The sequence below is a fragment of the Tyto alba genome, unplaced genomic scaffold (genome assembly GCF_018691265.1).
Source record: "Tyto alba isolate M040663 unplaced genomic scaffold, T.alba_DEE_v4.0 Super-Scaffold_23, whole genome shotgun sequence".
Taxonomy (NCBI): Eukaryota; Metazoa; Chordata; class Aves; order Strigiformes; family Tytonidae; genus Tyto; species Tyto alba.
In genome coordinates this window covers 404,998-425,949 of record NW_024881297.1, presented here as the reverse complement: position 1 = coordinate 425,949, position 20,952 = coordinate 404,998, and the positions used below count along the sequence as shown (strand labels likewise).

Below are 20,952 nucleotides of genomic sequence, written 5' to 3'. Positions count from 1 at the left end.
TTTGCAAATCTAGTGTGAAAAAATTCATTACATACCTCCAATGATATTAACACCATCTACTTAGTTTTCTTTCTTGACCACGTAGGATATTTCTTAAGTGTATCATTTAGCATTCCTAAGGCAATAAATATGAGATAATGAAATTTAAATATATGTAGTAATGGGACTGTAGGTTTCTGTTTCATGATAAAAGTAATATTTGTCCATACACTGAAGGAGAGTGTGCTAGCCTTAATGGAGGGAAAAAAAAAAAAATCATGTGAATGCAATTTGTCATGCATATTCAGTATTCTGCAGTAATCTCTTCCAACTTTCCCTCATTCTGTGGGATGCTTTGGTCCAAAAAAGAACAGCAAGTGGTTAGAGCTGCAGATGAAAGGTTAAAATCAGACAAATCATCCTGTAACTAACCTAAAGAGCACACGTGTTAGCGTTTCTTCCATTAGTGTCCCTCTCTAGAACACAGTATTTTTTTTTTTCTCTTTTAGGGCATAATGAGGCATAACTGTCAGGGAATCTATCAGTTATGGTTACACTGATGGTCACTGTAGAATTTCACTTACAGTGAAACTTTAAGTGCCTTTGAGTCAATATGAGAAGTGCTGCCCTAACTCCCGGCACTCTGACTCGGGCACGGTAGCGAGGCGCGGTGGAGTGGTCTTGTCTTTCTGGAGGAAAAAGAAGGAGTTCCTGGAGTGCTTTGAGTATTAGGGCTGAGATAAAAGAAAGATGTTGGGTAAAAAGGGGGGATCAGGCAAAAGCCACCCTCATTGCTTGGCATTTTTGTTTGCGGATTGGCCTGATTCAGTTCCCTTGATTCCTGTGTTAATTGTTCAGTTGTAACTAACTTGTCAGCACTCTTGTAGGTCTTATTTTAAATGCGTCAGTTGTTTTTTATTCTTTCCTCAGAACTTTCTTCGGTCGTGGCAAAGCACCATGCAGGAACAGAGGAGATTAACACCAGTGCGTTGACTGAATACTTGTCTTGCCTGGTTCAGCTGCTGATGTGTTTAGTATTTATCTAGACGGTAATTGTGGGCAAGGTTAAAAAATAACCCCTTGCCTTATCTGTAAACAGAACATGAGGGCCCTGGTCTTGTTGCAGTTTTGTTTGTTTATAACTCTTCAACAGAGTTAATGTTTTTTGTAAACACCTGTGCAAAAGTTAACAGATTTGTGCCAACCTTTTCATAGCAGCCGAAGCAGCATAACTGACATTTCAGTGTTGCTGAGTACTTTCCGTATCAGGCTCAGTTTTCACTTCCCAAAATTGGTGCTGGTTTTTTTTTTGTTATTTTACTGACTTCTCAGCTACTCATTATGCATTTGCTAAGAACTTTTGTACTTAAAAAAACAACCAAAAAACCAAACAAAATAACCAGATCCTGACCTATATTGTGCTTGGAAACTGTAAAAAGGACATGTGGATTCGTTGCTTCGTTCTGAGCACCTTTCTTACACATGAAAAATGCCATAGCTATGTAAGAAGTTTGGAGCGTTCCATTCTCCTAGTTGCACTCGCAAAATATTTGCTAATAATATAAGAGGATGTGGACAGAAAATTGATGGCCTGGGAAGCTGTGTGTGTTGGGGAACTTTGCAATTCTGCTGCCTGGTTTACTCGAATTGTGGGAGTCTGCTTGTAGGTAGTATCCTGATATAGGCTAAGATGCTGTGTTTGAGATGATAATGTTCAGAGCATGTTTTTTCTTAATGATTGCATCCTGTGTCGGCAGTTTAAAGGGAATATTTAGGGTTTTGTGCAGCTCTGGACTATGGGAAGGTCTCAGCGATTGATAAAGGGCACAGGTTCAGTACTTGTTTAGATTTATTTAAAATATGACAGGGATACTTCTGCGGTATACTTGGGAACTTTTACTGGTTTCTGCTCAGGAGACACGTGTTCAAAAACCCCCACAACATGAATCCGATGCTGTTTTTATCCCTGTCCTGCCCACGGTGTTGGGGGGATTCAACAATCTTCACTTCCCCGGCTCTCGCATGTAGGATGTTTTGTCAGCGCTGTGCAGCACTGTGGCAACTCGCTGCTCAGCAGTGGTGCCTCTGGACCTGCACTTTCTCACAGCCGTGTTGGAGGCTGCCAGGCAGTGTAGCAGCGTTGCTGCACACAGCTGGATGGGAGTTGGAGAGGGGTGGTGGTAGTTTGGAATATTCATAAAGGCTTCTACTCCCATCCCTATTTTAGTCTAAGAACTTAAATTATTAACAAAAAAAAAAAAAAAAAAAGCTTTAATACTTTAATAGCAGCGTGAAGTAATTTTTATGTTGGCACATTCTCCCAGGGTTTGTTTTTAAAAGCTTTTATTTGCATGGAAAAGTGTATCCGCTGGCAATATCCCTTGTTCCTGCATGAGTTGTTCCAAATTTCAGAGTAGCTGTTAGGTATTGCGTATGTCTGTGAAATACTAAACCAAAAATTAAGAGATGAGCAAATTCAGGACTGTAAAGTTTGGAGGGGAGGTTTTTGTTTGTTTTCTTACTATATGTAATCATTCACCATTCATTAATCACCACCTGTTCTTAAGCATTCTTATTAACAGGAGTAAAGTCATAACACAGAGAAGCTGCATTATAGATACATAAGTATATATAATTAGATATGTACATTAGTATCTCTGCTGATTAAGATTTTTTTTTTTTCTTAAATTGTTAGCGAAGGATAAAATGCCTTGGTAAAGCCTTATTTGACATCAGATTTGAAAGACTTTGTGGTTGGTAGTAAGAGTCTAAAGTTGCACGGCTCTGCGGCAGCTGCGGTCACTCCGCTGAGGCTGGAAGGGGTTTTGTGCCCCAGTCCTAAAGTGGGTGAATCAGCCCCGAGTGGACCCGGGGCTGCTGCTGGGCTGTCCCTGGTGTCACACCAGTTGAGAGCACTGCTGCTGGGTCAGTGAAGCAGAGAAGACAGTCACTTTGGAAAACTGCATTGTTAAAATAACGGGTGGGATTTTCCTGATTAATATATTAGCAATAATAAGTACTCCAGTTCCTGTGTAAAGAACTCACTTGTGTATTTATTCCAAGTGGGATATTCAATTCCATAATACTAATCTTCCTGGGAATCTAGTTGGAATGAGGTAATCGTTTTATGAAGACTTAAAAGTCTTGGTCATCCTGTTTTCTAAATGTGGTAGACATCAGTTACAGACTTTAGTAGTTTTCCATAATAGTTGAAAGCACTGAGTTTGTCTTAGACATACCACAACAAGGAGCATGGAAATTATCAAGTTGCGGGTGTGTGATTTTTCATTTATTTATTTATCTGGCGCTGTGTGTGCGTGTGTTAAGGTTTTTTTCTCCACTGTTGTTCAGTGGAAATTCCAGACAAGTGGGGAAAGCTGTACAGTGCAAAAGAAGAAAATAAATGTATGCAAACCGCAGCTAGGTGCATGAAGAAATGAATGAAAATATGAAAGAATGCGCTAATTAAATGTGTGCTTTTGCCTCTAAATCTGTTCAGGCCCCATAGTGCTTTTGTGCCAGCATAAATTCATGCAATTCTTGCGAACATTTCTCGCTAGAAAGAGGTTAGGTTTATTGCCTGTAGGGATATCATAGAAGAAAATATTTGTAACTCCACTGGACATTTGTTTGTAGCTTTACCTGAATCATTTGCTAAAGGTTAAAAAAAAAAAAAAAAAAGCCTTAATCCTTTAGTGTGAAGTGGGTAGCAGTTGTCTGACAGAGCCAGTGCAGTCATGTGTGGTTTCCTGCACCTTTCTGTGAAACAGAGCCCAGATGTTGTGTAACGGGGGGGTACCTTGGGCTGTGCTGACCTAATACAGTGAGGTGATTTCCTATGTTGATTTAAAAAAAAAAAAAAAAAAAAAAAAAGTGATGAGAAAGCAAAACTGTGTATAAGCCTCATTACCTGTTGGTAACAACTGTCGTAGTAGGCTGGAGGCCTTCAGTGCTTTTTGGACATGGAGCTGAGCAAGGAAAGAAGCTTAGAGGAGTAAAGAGCTTAAATAGTTGGAGGCTGTGTGGTGCATGTAGGGAGAAGTTTTTGAAGTGACAAAATCAAAGTGAGAAAGATAAAGTGAAAGGTCAAGTGAAGCCTGGGAATCTTCTCTGTCCACATTACCAAGCTAATTATAAATCTTTTTTTAGTTATGAGATCTTCTTCACTGTTTACACCTTAGATTAAGGAAAAAAACCCAGACCCTCATTATTGGATAAAAGATTCTTCAGTGGTGATGTCTGGCTTCAATCTCGGTGTGCAGGTAGGGATTCTGGGATGGTCAGAGTCTGGTTCTGATCTTTGCATGTGATGGAAGCCGCTATTAAATAAGTCCTTGCATGTGCAGTTAGGTGCTCATCTGATTCATTTTCAGAAATGCTAGAAATACAGCTAGAAAATACTAACTGTATCAGCATGTTTATGTAGTGTCGTTACGCAAAGCATTTTCTACAAATACGGAATTTCTCAGTCATGCTATCAACTGCATTTTAAGTCCTAAAAAAAAAAAATAAAGGAAAAGGGGTGAAAGTACCCCACAAGTCAGAGTCCAGTTTGTAGCCTTCCAAGGCAAGAGTGCAGTAGGGTCCAGGAAAGCGTCAGGGACGTGTCAGTCCACCACTGCACTGTGAGCTACAAAAAGTCTCCTGAGCCTTCAGAAGGCTGTTAACCCCTGAAATAAAAGACCAAAAGCTGTAAGTGTAGCATGTGTGCGTGGGGGGAGCATCACTGGGGCTTTGTTCTTGCAATAGCAGGGAATTTCTCAAGCGAAACTCCTCGTCGCACCTAGCAAGCAGAGGTAGGTGAACCTGATTGTGCTTGTTGTCCCTCCCTCCTCCTTCACCCCTGGCAAGGAGAGGAGAAACCCCCGCTGAATCAAAGGCGGTCGATCACTTCAACCTGGGTGCAGGGGCTGGACCCGAGGAGTGGTGGTTTTCTGCTCTTCTCACTGTCGCACTGATGCCGAGCTGCGGGGGAAAGAGCGAACTCCCGGTTGATGAAGAAAACCGGCGGCTAGAAATCAGCTACATGAACAAAACAGTTTCAGAGGATGAGAAGACTGTTGGTCAGTGGTAGTGCATCATAGGCAGCGCTTGGGGGTCGCTTGAAAGGTTGGTCGTCCTGGTATTTAGACCTGCTTTTATTTTTGTTTGCTTTCAGCGCAGCGCCTGTGGGTACGCTGCTTGCTAGCCGAGGCGGGCTCCTGCAGCAGGAGGAGGCTGGCCACAGCTTTTCCGTGGGAGGGAGGAGGTCCGAGGAGCGTGTGTACTTTGCTCAGGACTTTGGCACAGTTGGCCTGCAAAGGGGGATAGAGCCTTTCTCGTGCTTCGGACGTTCAACCGATCACAAATTAGAGCTGGGGAGAGTGGGCACGTAAGTAGGGAGCTGAAAATCCCGCGGGGTTCAGACCCACGGGGCCTTTGCCTGGCTCTGGTTTCTGGGTTTGAAACCAGGGACTTAGTGGGCAATTCTGAAACAAGTTTTCCTTGGCCTGCCTGCTCCTCTCGCAGGTTACCTACCTCCTCCCCGTGCCTGCCAGCTGTCTGCAGGCTCCTGCCAAGGGGAGAGAGGTGTTTTCCTGGTCAAGGCCCTAGTGAATCACCGTCAGAATGACAACATAAAACCCATGAGCCACATCCAGGCTCAGCTGGATCACCTCTGCAAGATTTTTCGTTTGGAGTGATGGTCGTAAAGGGGTTAAAGCTCTGTTTAACCTTATTCAAAATGTCCTCAGTCTGTCCTTTTCCTGAAACGTGCTTTCTTTTCATGTGTGGCTGCATTTCCCTGTTGAAGGGTTCCTTTTGGGGCTGGGTAGGAGAAAATTGAAGCAAATGCTGACGCTGCATAAATATCAAAAGTTGAGTGCTTTGATCATGCAAACAAAATAACGCTTTTCTTGCTTTTCTTTTTAGGATGTGCTTTACAAAAATGTTGCTTGTCTTAATGCAAAAAGAAACAAAACTTCTGAAGGTTTACCGAAGCCTACCTTAATTTGACTCTCAAGGAAAAAAATGCTTTGCTGTATTGCTTTGTGCAGACTGATAAACCCTTCTGACTTGCAAATCTCTTGCCATTATGAATTAAGTCTTGTATTATGCAAATCTCCCTTTCAGTTATCCTTTTCTTATACCTTGATTTTGAATCTTTCCTTTAGATCATGGCTTGCATGACATTTTCTTTCTTTTCCTTTCTTTTTGCTGTTTGCAAAGACTCTTGGGAGGATTTGACAGATGTGGTGGAGCAATTGCGTGATGATACTGAAGGTGCGTGCCACACCGACATCTTTCAGCTATTATTTCCGCTAATGATTGGCTTTTGCCTTATTATTTTGAGCCTGAGTGCAAAATACAGTTTTCCTTTCCAGTGCCAATAGCTGTGCCTTCCTGAACGTGCTTGTCTGGTTGAACCAGGTTCGCAGCCAGAACTTGCTGTACTAGTTGCACTCTGTGTGGATGTTTGTTTTCTGCTGTTAGCATGTTAAAGAAAATGTCTTTGATCACTGGAGTGTATGTATTGCTCTTGCAATTGTATTAATCTACATTTAAAATGGACATCGTGAAGGCTTTTCTGCAAATTTTGTCAGCCCCTTCATGGGTTCCAGGTGATCAGTTTTGGTTTCTAAATTTATACTGATCTTTTCTGAAAATATGTGCATACGATGCTAATTTAAAAAATGTTTCAAAGCTGTTGGGGTACTTTGACTTCAAGTGGAGGTTGAAAAAGTGAATCAGCAAGGGGCTAGTTTAGTTAAATCCTTTTGGAGGCAGTTATTTTCCTGATCCTGATAAAAACGCAACTTCAAAGGTTGCAGCAATATATGGAAGCTAAATTTTAAAAAAATCAGAAATCACCCCAAAGCTTCAGATTTTCTGAAGTATTTCTATTTATCAACTCGAGACTTTGCAAAGTGACTCAAAAACTCGTACTGCAAATTTTGCTTAAAACTTGTGAAGTACTAAATGAGATTTTTTTTTGTTGTTGTTTACAGTGCTTCTTCCTTGATTCTTAAAAATGGTGCAATCATAAAATAGTTGAATCCCCAATTCAGCATGTGCTCAAGCGAATTGATGATTTGATGACTCAGTACAACTGTTCATGCTTGGGATGAACGTGTTTGTGGCACAAAAGGCTAATACACCTTTTGGAGTCAAGGGAATAAGAAGGGAACTTTCTTTTTGTGGCTGAGAAGTTAAAGTTCTTATCATTAGGAAGAATCTAGATTCCAACGTAGAAGGGTGGTTCGGGGTATTTATGTGTCCAGGCCAAATTTTTTTAAAATGACAGTCTCGAGTTAGAACCTAAAGCTAGGAGTCTTGTTTGATAGAAGATTTATGAGCATAAATTCTGTTATTCTCATACTGCTAGTCCCGAAGGAGTAAGGTCAGCAGATGTATTTCGGCTCTTTTTGCCAATTTGTGCATTGAGTGTTCTCGAAGGTATTAGGGATTGCAGATGCCATGGTGGCTGTTTTCTTACCAGTGTTTTTTTGGTCTAATGCTCACTGGTAGGATGTTAACCAAAAGCTGCCTTTGTTTGTTTATAGCTCAGATAAGCAATTTAAACGTGAAACTTGGTAAAGCAAAATGGTGAAATTAAGTGGAGTAGGTTTACATTATAGACTCTGTGTTATAAATAGAGGGTAAAGTATGAGCAATGCAGTGAAGGATATATTGGTCTTAAAACATGTAGTTGTGTTTATTACTAGAATAATAACTGATTGTTAAGGATGGCAAAGTAAAGCAGTTAGGTTTGGGGCTCATTTAGGAAAAATCAGTGCAAATAGTTTTAAGCATGTTTCTGGCAGAAGAAAAAAACTCCACCATGACATAGCATAATTTATTTTTATTTGGAAACTCATACGGTGTAAATATTTTTAAAGAGGGTGTGTTGTGCACAAAAATTAGTTCTGATGCACTACACCGATTTCTTGCTGGTCATTGTCTGTGGATAGTGCCTTTCTTAACTGCTGTGCTTGGTTAGGTGCGTGGCCTTGCCTGGCAGCCTCGGCAGCGCAGCGGGCTGCTCACCAGCCCTGGGAGATCGTCTCTTTACTGGCACAACAGCTAATCCTGCTTCCTCAGCAGCTCCAGCCGAGGTCATGTCTGAGGCAGTCTTTAAGAAGGAGAAAGAAAAAAAAAAAATGGGTTGAGACTTTTTTTTTTTCCTCCATAAAACACTGCAGAGATTTTTTTGCATTTATTTTATCGGGGTCAGATACATGTGAAATGTGGGTCTTGTCTGTTTGCACTTGTATCTTTGTTCACCATGACCGCCGCTCTGTTGAGTTTTTTGCAGCTTTTACCTGCCTGGTATCTGCAGGAAGCTGTCCTCCTCAGCAATCCGTCAGAGGCCGATGGATGCTTGACGTAGAGTGTGCTTTCCCCCTCAAAAGTCGACATGAAGGAAGTAATAGCAAGAACAAATGAAGCACCCTTTGAAACTCTCTGTGAAAATCTTTCTTCTCTTAAGAAATCCAGTTCCACTTTTGTAAGGTGGTGTTAGTCCAGCTGCTTTCTGCTTTATCCACAGTCCCTCAGAGTAGACAGGTTGAAGTTTGAATAGAGAAGCAAAAAATTATTAGAGTAAACCCCATTTTGTAGAAACAAACACATTTCTGCTTTTCACTTGTGAATAGTCAATTTTTATTTTCATCACTGCTCACCTTGAAGAGAGTGTTTGCATGACATGCAAAACGTGTATCACCTCACTCTTGAGATGGTAGTCAGGGGCTTGCTGGAAGGCGCATGAGGCATTTGAATGTAAGGGAATGTCAGGAAGTAGAAGCATCTTCAAAACTACGTAATGATGTGGAACTGTAGTTTAAATTACGAAAGCCCTTAATTTATCTAGGGATTTGCTTTCCACATTTATTTGAAACTATACGAGTGTTCATGATTTCATAATCTGAGCAGCTGGAACTAATGTCTTTGCTAATGTGCATTTGCTTAACAAACTCAGTGCACTGTAGATAGCTGGCTGGTTTCTTTTGAAAGCAAGTGTTTCACCATTAATGTATCTCAGTTAATCTAAATATAGTATGAACTGTTTGCAGGATGCCATTTCTCTTCCATTCACAGAAGCAGCCTTTCTAAATTTCACACTGCTTTAAGTTTGTATTCGGGATCTAAGATGGGTTCAGGACATGGAGAACCTTGCTGAAATTACTTAGTAATGGGCATTGCTTTCAGCAGATTTGTTCCCATCTACAGTGTTTCATGACTCCCTGCATTTGATCAAAGTTCTAGCTTTATTTTAGTTTCTTCTTAATTCTTTTAGGGTAATTCAGTATGAGGAATGATAAAATTTATTGTCACCAGATGAGAAATACTTAGACCACAGTCTCACCTTAACCCTTTGAGATCCAGTATTGCGTTGACTTTTTCCTTGACTTTTAGGTTCCTAGGTACGTATTTTTCCTTCTAAAGAAAATACAGGATTCCTGAGATTCTTGGAGGCTTTTGAAAATGTCTTAGTGGAAGCTTCTCAGGAACCATTTACTTTTCACGCTGTTAGCATGTGAATGATTGTAACACAGTTTTAGCTCTTCAGAAACCTGGGGATTCAGTGTTTTAAGGAAACAAGTCAGGTGAGCTGGTTATTTTACCCTGTCATTCTAGTGGGATGCGAGTCCAGTTCAGTCATGGCCACTTATATCCCATGTACAGTGTTGCTCATTAGAAAACACATCTATTCTGTAGAAGCTACAATATTTAAATACCAAAATGTCTTGAGAATTTAGGATTACTTCAATTGAAATCCAAGCCACATTGAAAGACAAAGTTTAAGGGCCAAGATTTTACTTTTTAAGGTTTATGACATGGCACGTATAGTAAAACACAGGCAGAGTTTTTACAGTTAGAGGCAGGAAGAGGAAGTTGGGAGAAGATACTGACTCAAACTGAAAATCTCAGTTGCACATCAGGGTCAGACTTGTCAAAGCAGAAAGTGTCTGGGTTGACTAAAAGCCAGCTGGATAGTCTTACTGTGTAAGAGTCATCTTTGCTTGCTTACACTGCTCTTTGAGAGTTAATTTTAAAGGTGTGTATGTTGCAGCACATACAATGATGGTATAAATTACTTAGGATTTAATTTTTTGACCAAATCTCTGGGATTTTATCCATTTTTGTACTATATAACAGTTAATCAGTTTGTAAGATGAGAATCTTAGATAGGCTGCATATGTGGAGCACCATTGTTCACAACAGACTAATGAAGCAGAATCCTTTAATTAGGTCATGTGATGAAAACATTTTTCAATTTTTTAGACTATGACTGCACATTCTAGTCTTAAATGAAAGCACAGCCCTGCTTTTTCTTCTTTCCTAAGCTTTCATCAGCTCAGATGTTCATTAGGTCTTTAAAGAGTTGAAAGAGTCTAGTTGTCTTGAATGTATTTCATACACTCCTTGTTTGTTTGTGTTTTGTTTTGTTTTGTTTTTTTAATTAGGGTCGTATTGACCCCAGTTGACACACAGGAGCCGCAGACCTTTCAGACTGGTGGAAAACCATGATCCTTGCCTCAAAAAGCATACCCTTGGCCTCAGCATAGGTCCATGTGGGGCAGCAGGTCTCGATAATCTTCCAAAATGTGAATGGTTTCCTGTGAGCGTGTAGTGGGGCAGAACCCTAGTTCTGAGCAGTGCCCTTGGACTCTACCGTAATTCAAATTAGGTGATAACCATAGCCAAAGTAACGGCTTCCGTGCAGTCTCCTTGCATGGTTTCTTTACCCCGGCGTTAGCAGTCGCTTTGCCAGCTGGGCAGAGCCCCTCGGACGCCGGCGGGCCCGGGGGCCGCTCGGGCAGCGGGCGCAGGACCGCTCCGTGCTGGACCCCGGCCGGCGGGGAAACGCCTTGGGTGGAGGGGTGGGGAGGGCTCTGTATCTTCCTGCATCTGGCTATGCCCCTCGTAGGGAGGAAGAAAAGGAAGCTGTGATTGTTAACAAGGTTTTGGTTAAGTCATAAAACTTTCAGGTATGCTCAGGAGGCAAAACCGCAGCTTTTCCAAAGAGTCTCATCTGGCTACTGCGATCAGTATGGACAGTGTGTATACGCATCAGAGTTTCTCTTCAAACCCTGACCAAGCAAATAATCATGTTCAACCCAGACTTCAAAATGTATTTAAATTTAAAAAGCCCCAAAAGTCCATTCGTTTCTTTTACCACAGCACCATACTCTTCTGAGGGCACATATAAAAATTCTTGGGTGATTCTAGGGATTTCTGCTGGTTTATCCGTCTCAGAAGTGCAGATATACTGTGGATGGAGTTGTGCTACCAGAATTATTGAGAGAGCAAGTTGGTGTTTTTTTTTTTTTTTGCCAGATAACCTTGTTCTGAGTGGATTTGGAATTGTACCAAAGCAAAGCACAGTTTTGTGACAATAGCCGTCTGCAGGAGGAGCAAATGCTGCAGTGATATTCATATACTCTTAAAGGGCAACTGTGATGGATGCTGTCAGAAGTAGTGTTCATTAGTTTTATGCAGAAGTACACAGAAGGAAATATACATGAGGGTTTTTTAATCGCATGTACAAAAATTAGCTTTTGCAATCGTGTGTAATATTATGTCTGACTCTTTTTTCCTGAGTCTGCATTCCTACTAATGGTGACCGTTAATTACACTGACAATCATAAAATGGATTGCAAATTACAAAACAGGTATTCCGCTCAGTGTACGTGCCAAATCTGTCAGCTTAAAATAGTAGTAGTTCTGCAAAGGCACTAAAAATCACCCACTAAATTAAATCCAACCCTGCTATGAGAATTGCATTCCTAAATGAGTGCTTTGGAGTTTTCTAAACTGTGAAAATGAATGGTGAATGCCTCATCTCAGCCTTTTTATAAGATGTGAAACAAGACAATCAGTGCATGAGGAGTGTACGGTTAGTGAAACAAAACTCTCGGGGGTGGGTTTTGAGCACCCTCCCTCGGCAGCAGAAGACTGGGTGGATGCAGAGGAGCGACTGGACTGCTTTGCCACTCCTCTGAGCAAGAAGGCAGCAGACGTGGCCTGGAGCACAGCTAGGCTCGTGGCTGTGCTTTGATGGCAACTCCAGCTGGTGCTGCTGAGCACCGGCGCTACACTCCCCCTCTCCAGCAGACCTCTTCCCATCCCGAGCCGCTCAGCGCCGTACCTGCCGGGGTGGTCCCGGTGAAATTTAGAGGAGGTGAATGGTGGCAGCTGCCTTGACCCATCACTCTCCCAATCCGGTGGATTTTTCCACAGCCTTCAGCTTTAACGATGCGCACTCGAGTGGTGTTAGCGCGGTTGCCACAGTGCTAGGTCTGGGTGTTTCTGTCCCCGATAAAAACAGCCTGTCCTCTGGCAGACAGCCCCCAAAAAACTGAGCAGCAGTGAGACCTCACCAGCCTGGGTGCCCGCCAGCCTTGGAGCCGTGGGGACTTGCCCGTGGAGTGCTTCAGTGGCAGATTCAGCAAATCCGCCTTTGTTCCCAGGTTTCACAAATGCTCTCTTTTGATTCCCTTTCATAATTTTCTCAGGTCCTTTGAGGATGTTTTTGTCTCCATGTCAGTAGTTGCTTTTTGTTTCCTAGCCCTGAGGTGGCTTTCAGCATCTCTTTTCTGTCTGTAGTCTCAACCGCACAGTAGCAGTTGCTCTTCTTCTTGCGTGTTTTGGATTCAGCCCTAGGTTCCTGAAATCAGGTATTACTCCAGTCAGCTACAGGCTTCTGGGCCCACAGTGCTTCTCAGTCTGCAGGAGATATTGAAGGCTGGGAGCAGGAACGATGTGATTTTTCATGGTTCTGTGGGTCTGTAAAGTTTTGCCCCTTGCTCTCTCTCTGGCTGGTGGGTGCTGACAAGATGCCTCATTGCAGTGGCAGTACATTTGAGATAAGGAATTTGTAGTCGAGGAGCTGGGCTTGTATCAGCAGCATGATGAAGCAGGGTGATGACTTGCATCATCAGGACAAGTCCTATAGGACACTGCAGCGGTCTCAAAAGAATATTCCCCTTGGCTCCTTCTGGCTAAACTGTTGCATTTTAAATTGCAAGAAATGGTTCTTCACAGTTGTACTGACGAGAGGATGAGAACTGTTAGCAATCCAAACAGCTCAGATCCTCTTGCCTAGTGGAGATTCAGTGCTTCCTCAGTGGCAAACCTGCTGAACAGAAACCCAAACTTCTGCAAGGCTTCACTTAAGGACTGGATCCACTGGGGGTGTGGGTTGCATCCTCCCCTCTTCCTTCACCATGAGAGATGCTTTAAGGAGGGATGTAGGAACCTGGCTCAGGTGTCTGTAGGGTGAAGAGACAGAGCGTCCCAACACTCAAAAAGAGCTTGACAACAGCCTGACAGTGGTGAGCGTCACAGGGTGGGTCTGGGTGGTGGTGCTCCCCAGAGCTGGCAGGAACAGTTGTTCTTCCACTGCTTAGGTTTCTAGATATTCTTACGGCTTCTTTTATCAAATTTAGCTATGTGCTCCCCCGCATTTTAAATAGAAGTGTATTTCCTTTTCTTCTAATTGAAGGTTTTCAGTTTCTGATATTTATTTCCTTTACTTGTTTGCGAAATGCAGGCATGCTTTTTCAGTACAGCAGATAAAATGTGTACCCTGTGCTTAAATATTTAGTCTTAGATGTCCTCTGGTCATGTTTCTGCTGCTAGCGTAGTAAATTCACTCTCCAAGGTGGCAAATTGGTTCAAGGGTCCATGGCTGTTTACAGCAGCCCTGGAATAAACCTGCCTTACAGGGATGAAACTCCTTGCACCCTGCAGTCAGGGTCTAGATTGGAAAATCGATGTCTGTATTTGTTTCCTGCAACAAGCAAGTATAAAGGTCTGAATATTTATAATATGGTAGAGGAAGAATATAGTCTTGGAAGATCTGTGTGTGCTGGAAGTTAGAGTGAATTGCCAGAGGAGCCATGAAGATCAGCTCCTTATTGTCAGTCATAAAAAAACAGTAGTGTTGATAAAATGAAGAGAGATAGGTGGGAATTGGCTCCATGTTACATCCAAGTTTTAAAAAAGAAAAAATCATGAGAAGGAAAGATGCAAGACTGGATAGACACACGCATTGCTGGTTTAAGTGTGGGCGGATTCATGGTTATCTTTAGATGGAAGAACAAATCACAAGTGGAGAATTCTTGCCAGTTGTGTAGCTGGGGGTTTGCGTTGGAACAAGTGACGGTCGTAACATTCAGTAACACATTGTCAAGATGTACAGCACAATGTGAACAGCTGTCTCCAAACTTCTCTTTCTCAAAAATGTAAAGCTTTTCTAGTTAGTTGAAGTATGGGATATATCACCTATTCCCATGTCATTGTGGCTTTGGCCATAAAATGCTAGTTAATTTTGATTTTTCTCAACAAAAGGCCTGAAGAGAGTGCCTCACATGAAACTGTCACTGCCCCTGAAATGTGTTAACAGCTGAGGAACAAAAAGAGAGGGACATGGGATATCTTACTGTATTAAAAATAGCTTTTGTTACTCAACAGTATTTTTCTTCCTTTCTTTAATAGATCCTAATTATCTCATGGCTAATGAACGCATGAACCTGATGAACATGGCAAAACTGAGTATCAAGGGGTTGATTGAATCAGCACTTAATCTGGGCAGGACGCTGGACTCCGACTATGCACCTCTTCAGCAGTTCTTTGTTGTGATGGAACATTGCCTTAAACATGGCTTGAAAGGTAACCTTGCTGGAGAGGAGTCCTCCCAGGCTGTTTGTTGTAGTGTAGGTGGGAGAAAGAGCAATCTTGTTTTAAAAATCTAGTTGTCTAATCTACAGTAGGCCAAAGAGAAGCTGAGCAGCGTCATTGCTGTGATCAGTGTTGACTTGACAGGCCACAGGAAGGGAAAAAAAAATCTGCTGAAGGTATAACGCTGCAGGTGAAAAGTTCACAGTTGTTGCAGGTGCTTGCCATTTTTAAAAACAGCTTTTCAGATGACTCGAGTGTAATTAAGTGATCAGTGATAAAATTAGCTCTTCAGCAAACTCATGACTCCCTTTTTATCTGCACTTCCTCATGCTTTAGGGATGCAGTGGTCCTCTTGCTGGAAGAGGAACTGCAACATGGAGATCTTTTCTCAATAGCTCTGTCAAAACTGAGAATTTTGGCTTTGTGCAGCTAATGTCTTTTTAAGCTGCTTCCTAAAATAGCAAGCAGAGCATATATTTAACTATATAGCCCAGAGTCACAGCTGCAATTGCCAAGTACCAAATTGCTTTTCTTGATGTGCTGCCCTTGTGTGATAGTAGCCTGAGATGAAAAACAGAGGCTATTAAGCACCCTCTCAGTACCCATACGTGCATTCTTCCGTGCTGCTTTAGTAGCTGTGTTCAGCATCGTGTGTGGAAGAAGTGGTTCCTGTGCTGGGTAGGGTATCATTGTGTAAAGGAGAAGCGTTCATATTCTTCAGCTTCTTCCTTTATCCATTTTCCAGTGTCCCCACTGCTGGTCATGTTTGAAGTTAACGGAGTTCTGGGTCTTCTCACTGCTGCTGTGAAGTAGCAGTAAGAACTATGGAAGAAGAAAATTAATTTCCAGCTTTAGTACCACGGGATCACTGGAAAGCTTTTCTGAAAGAGGAGAGGATGCACAGAGAACCCCCTAGCAGCTGTGGAGGAGGAGCGGGTTCAAAGTGGTGTGGTCCTTTTCCTTATAATGTGATGGTCAGCGAGAGAAAATTACTGTGCACACGTCAGGTGTAACTCGGGGACAGTGACAGCATCCTGGTCGAAATTTTGACCTCTAGCAGTGACTCTAAGTTGCTGGTTATCACTGGATGTTGTTGTCTTAGAATATTGGAGATGTATGGAATATCTTCTGGCATCTGCCTCGAGCTCCGGTTGCCTTGTTTGAATGATACCCATAGTTGCCACACTTGGGCATAAAAAGTCACCTTTTGTACTTGGCTGGCAGCAGTCCCAGGAGAATCTTTATGGCAGTTTTTCTCTACTGTTCATTCACTTCTGACCATGTTTGAGAATGTGTTTAGTCAGCACTTGCTTAACGGGCTCATTTTATATCTTTTTATTTTCTAGCCAAAAAGACCTTTCTTGGGCAAAATAAGTCATTTTGGGGACCTCTAGAACTAGTAGAAAAGCTTGTTCCTGAGGCTGCAGAGATTACAGCAAGCGTTAAAGATCTCCCAGGGCTGAAGTAAGTACAGTCTTTTACTGCATGTTACCTAATACGGTTTTCTTGTAAGAAGGATTCAGAAGAAGAGAAAGAAGGGCAAACGCAGCCTGCAGGAATTCCTCTGCCAATTTCTGCTGATAAAAATGGATCATTACTCTCTTGTTAATCAAGAATCTGCAGAAGGATAGGATAGGATATATACTCTTTTGGTGTGAAATGCAAGGGGTCTTATGGACAGTAGTGCATTTATTGCTAGCACAAGTGATGATGTGTCTCAGGAATGGGGACAGCGTTCCCTGACTCTTTCTGAAGTCAGACTTAAATAGTTTTGAGGCTGATAGAGGTAATTTTTCTTCCAAATAAATTCAGGTAAACTTGTAAAGATTGTGTAAAAGGGAAGCTTAGTCGCCAGGTTGGAGAAGGTACTAGCTTATGTTAAAGAAGGGAGGAAAAAACCCGCTTTAAGTATATATTGCTTTTAAAAATGTCATAGTCATTTCAGACATCACATTCAGGTTTGCTTACTCCATGCTAAAAAGAAACTGTAAAAGGCTTTCAGCCTGGGGAATAGAAAAAAAGATGTAAGGAAGCTTTTGTGTGAGTAACAGGACTGAGGATTACATATTCTTTGCTGAAACAAGGGATGAATAGATTCAATAACAGTTTCTTTTGGGTTAGTATTTAGCGATGTACATATGGACAAGTGCTTGTACCAGAGATCTGTGCCAGCCTCCTCCTGGAACAGCTTACAGGACTGTGTGGAGTGCCAACAGTGTTGTGCCAGAGCTCCTGTTACCTTTTCCTATTGTAAAAGAAAATTGAAACATTCAATAAGCTGAAATAAAGAGCAGTTTTAGAATAAGGCTCTAAACCCTGTGTTCATACTAACCCTTGGGAAATGTCATGTCACGTAGTAGTGAGGTCAGGAATGGAGAGTAATGAAGAGGACATTCATGGGCAGTTGCTGCTTATACCAGTTAAGGTTAGAAAATAAATTGCCCCACGTGCTGTTTGGTGTAAGACAGCTAACTGACAGCTGGAGATGGAAAAGAAATTTCCTTCTAATCAGAATACTGCTCAGCGAGGGGGTTTTGCAGCTTCCTTTGGAGCATCTGGTACTGGCTCCTGGCCAGCGTGCCAGGGTGGATGAGCCAGAGCTGTGATGCAGCATATCAGTTACCATATTTTTAAAGCTGCGTCCTTCAGATTGCCAGGAGAAACAGGGGGGAAGGACTGTGACTATAACCTGTTGCATTCTGCGAGTGTGTTAATGAGCAAAATAGTTGAAGAGAACAGTACTGAATTTGTGTTTTCAGTTGTCTTTGGGGATTCTCACCCAACTTAACACCTACCTCATGGAACAGTGCTTTGGCATCTGTGCTGAACTGAGCTATACACATGGTAGTCTGATGTGCATTATGCAAAACTCATTTTGAGTTAGGAGGTGATGTGTTGAAGCAGCTGATCTCTGTCTGTGTAATAGCATCCAGCAGGGATAAAGTCAGGGAAGTATATTTAGTGTGAAAACAAATACATAACTAGTTATGAGAGAAGCAATGATTGCTTAGACAGACTTGTCTGTAACTGTTTGCACTTCGGCACCTTGTATTTTGCCTGTTTTCATCACTGCCAGCTCTGTCTTTGAGATGCAGAAACTTTAGGTAGGATGGGATTATTAGAGCTGTTTGTGACGATGTGTGGCAGTATGTTTCTAACTGTTCTGTTTCTGGCCTTTGTAGGACACCTGTGGGTAGAGGAAGAGCTTGGCTTCGCCTGGCTCTAATGCAGAAGAAACTTTCAGAATACATGAAAGCCTTGATTAACAGAAAGGATCTTCTCAGGTGAGCGCTGAGCTCGCTCTTGGGTCAGCTTAGGTTCACTTCTGCCCTCTTGCAAGACCTTTATGATCTTTTACACCCAAGTGGTAAAGTATGCATGTACTTTTTTTGAGAAATGATAATATTTGTGAAATACAGCGCTTCCTCTGAGGGGTTAAAAATGCTTATTATTTGTTCTTAATTCAGAAGCTGCTATTTCTCCACTTTGTCTCAAATATGCATTAGAATAAACACAAATTTTGATTCTGAAGAGATGATTCAAGCGAAATATTTGTACAGCATTTTCTGTCTGCAAAATCTTGGTCCTTGGTTTATTTCTGACCTTGTCACTTCATTACCATCTAACCTGGAACAAGTCATTTCACTTCTCCATATCTCTGCTTCCCACTCAAAGCAGCAATAATTTTGTAGCTTAGTTGAAAGTTCATGGATTTGAATTACTATGTCTATGTAAAACAGTAGGATTTAATAAATATGTTGGTGTTTCTTTACTCAGACAAGTAGGTTTTTGTTGGCTGTCCATGTAAATCCACAGCTGACTTGGGGTTAGAAAGGAGAACTTGGTATTGTTCACTGGAAAATGTGACGGTGGCTTGTGTTAATAACAGTGTGTAATAGCGTAGTAGAAGAAAAAACTCTGATATTAATCCCCAGTCTTAAATCTTCAGTGTGCTGTACCGTTACTCAAGAATCGTGCTTACTTTCCATCACCGGTCAGCAGCGAGGGACCAGGTCTCCAGTTTACTAGCTTTTTGCCTCACTTGAAGACTGACCATGCTAAGAGAGATTTGTTCACCCAGAGCAGGAGTACACTGATAGTATGTAGGAGTACATTTCTGTCAGGGCTGTGTGCCGCTGCCTGGGTGTTTGCTAATGCTGAGCTTGCATTATGTTGTCATATGAAATAGCAGGGGTCCCATGCCAGTTGACATAATTTGAGTTGACTTTTAAAGATGCAACGCTTATCTTACTGTGCATCTTGCAGTGAATTTTACGAGCCTAATGCGCTGATGATGGAAGAAGAAGGTGCGATCATTGCTGGCCTCCTGGTAGGTTTGAATGTCATCGATGCCAACTTCTGCATGAAAGGAGAAGACCTGGACTCACAGGTACGGGGTATTCAGTTAATGTTTTTATTTCTGCTCATTTAAATTGGAAGTATTTTCCATTGTAGAGGACTTTGATCCACTGAGGTACAAGTTTGTTACTGTATGTCATAGAAGACTAATACAAGCTTGTTGCTATGCTTGTGGTCTTTGGTTAGCTGGCAGTGCTGAGATCAGAGACTCAGGATTTAGGTTTTCTCTTAGCGGTTACGCTTTGCGATGGTCTGCATGCAGGTCACTGAAATAGTGAGAACAGGGATGGACTTAGCCAAAATGAGGGGAGAAATGGACAGAACTGTTAATTCACTCACGCTGTATAATGAGATCATTGTAGCTGTAATGGAAAAGAAAATGAGCCTGCATGCACTTAAGTTCCAGCTTGCATAAGCAGTGTGTATACAGATATGGTGATGGTAATGTTTTGTCCTTATGTCCTGAGACCTGCTTACTAACTGATTATCCTAGTATATTTTTTCTTTAAATGCGCCATGTTTTCATTCATTTTGGATACATTACTGCTATAATGAATCCTTGCTGTAATGCAATATGTACCAATGTTCTAAACTTTCACAGCTATGGACAGTGTTCAGTCTTAGAAAAAGCATTTAATGTAAAATACAAATTGTTCTTTTCTAGGTTGGAGTTATTGATTTCTCAATGTATTTGAAAGATGGGAACAGCACCAAAGGCAGTGAAGGGTAAGTACATGCACAATTGTCCTGCTTCTTAGCTCTTGGTAGTTTGTATTCAAGTATTCTAGGCTGCCCTGCAAGCTGTTATATTTTTAATTAAAAAGTACTTAGACTGAATTGTTCTTCTATGATAAACCATATTATTATATATAAATAAGATACTGGAAATATTGGGAGGGGGAAGGGGAAAAGGCAAGTCTCTCAGAAATGCTGTATGTTCTTCCTTAACTGGCAGTTGAAGATAAAAATATTTTAAAAGTGACCCCCTGATGAGTTAAGTCTGCCATTGTTTATAGCCTTGTCGGTAAGCACTATAGTAGCCATCACCGGTTGTATGGCTAGCAGGATAGTAGTGGATTTTTGGCACCATAACATCCTTACTAAAAAAAAAAAAAAATTTCCAACTGGAAAAGATAATGACTGCAATAATAGCCTAAAGAACTTGTGCCAGCACGTACAAATGCAACTGTGCAACATTCAGAGCAAGTGGTTGAAAAATACCATGTGGGTGCACTGACATACGGACCGGGTGTTGTGGTTTTCTGAAGTTCTTCAAGAGTACTTCTTTCTAAGGAAGCCCTGCTAACTTGAATTCAGGTATATATTTAATAATTATCCCTCAAGATCAGGTGTTTCGATTGCATTTTTTTACCTATAGTTTAATTTTTAGAGTGTTCCTCAGTGAAGATTTCCTGCTTGGAACTGCATGCAAAAACATGCATTTATTGACAGTTTTCTTTGAAAAGATTTTGGTGAGATGACTCTTGTCCAATATAAATGTACTGCAAAACTTTTTTTTTTTTTTCTTTGAAATACTGCTGTAGTCTCTGAAATGTTGTCTGTCTTAATCCTTCTGATTTGTTTGTCACAAAATGCCTGAATGTCATCCAGGTGAATGTAGCAGCTGTGGCTTCTGAGAAGTCAGGGGACAGTGATTATAAAGGCATAAACTGTAACTCAGGTCTGCTCTTTCATATACATCACATGAGCTATCTGAGACCCAGGGTATTGGTGCTGTGCTGGATGTGCCAGCTATATAGCCACATCTCTTAGTCCTTTGAATCCAAATGGTTGAGCTGAACGACATTTCTTTATTCCAGAGATGGTCAGATAACTGCTATTTTGGACCAGAAGAACTATGTAGAAGAACTCAATAGACATTTAAGGTGAGACGTGATTTATTTATTCTTTATTATATAGTATAGCAAAATAGAAAACAAGATTTTTAAA

At 41.5% G+C, this 20,952-nt stretch overlaps 1 protein-coding gene across 9 annotated transcripts in view; it reads left to right on the top strand.

Moving 5' to 3' along the window:
* The window catches only part of RUFY3 (RUN and FYVE domain containing 3), a 55,683-nt gene that overhangs the window by 15,652 nt on the left and 19,079 nt on the right, over positions 1–20,952 (top strand). For 6 of the 9 annotated variants that reach the window (XM_042797072.1, XM_042797074.1, XM_032985549.2 and 3 more), the window contains 7 exons: positions 6,187–6,240; positions 14,461–14,634; positions 15,990–16,107; positions 17,826–17,927; positions 18,910–19,033; positions 19,667–19,728; positions 20,823–20,888. In XM_042797072.1, coding sequence (XP_042653006.1) covers positions 6,187–6,240; positions 14,461–14,634; positions 15,990–16,107; positions 17,826–17,927; positions 18,910–19,033; positions 19,667–19,728; positions 20,823–20,888 — 700 coding nt within the window. The remainder of the gene's footprint in view (positions 1–6,186; positions 6,241–14,460; positions 14,635–15,989; positions 16,108–17,825; positions 17,928–18,909; positions 19,034–19,666; positions 19,729–20,822; positions 20,889–20,952) is intronic. The other 3 variants (XM_042797073.1, XM_032985550.2, XM_009962837.3) reach the window with 1 other exon arrangement.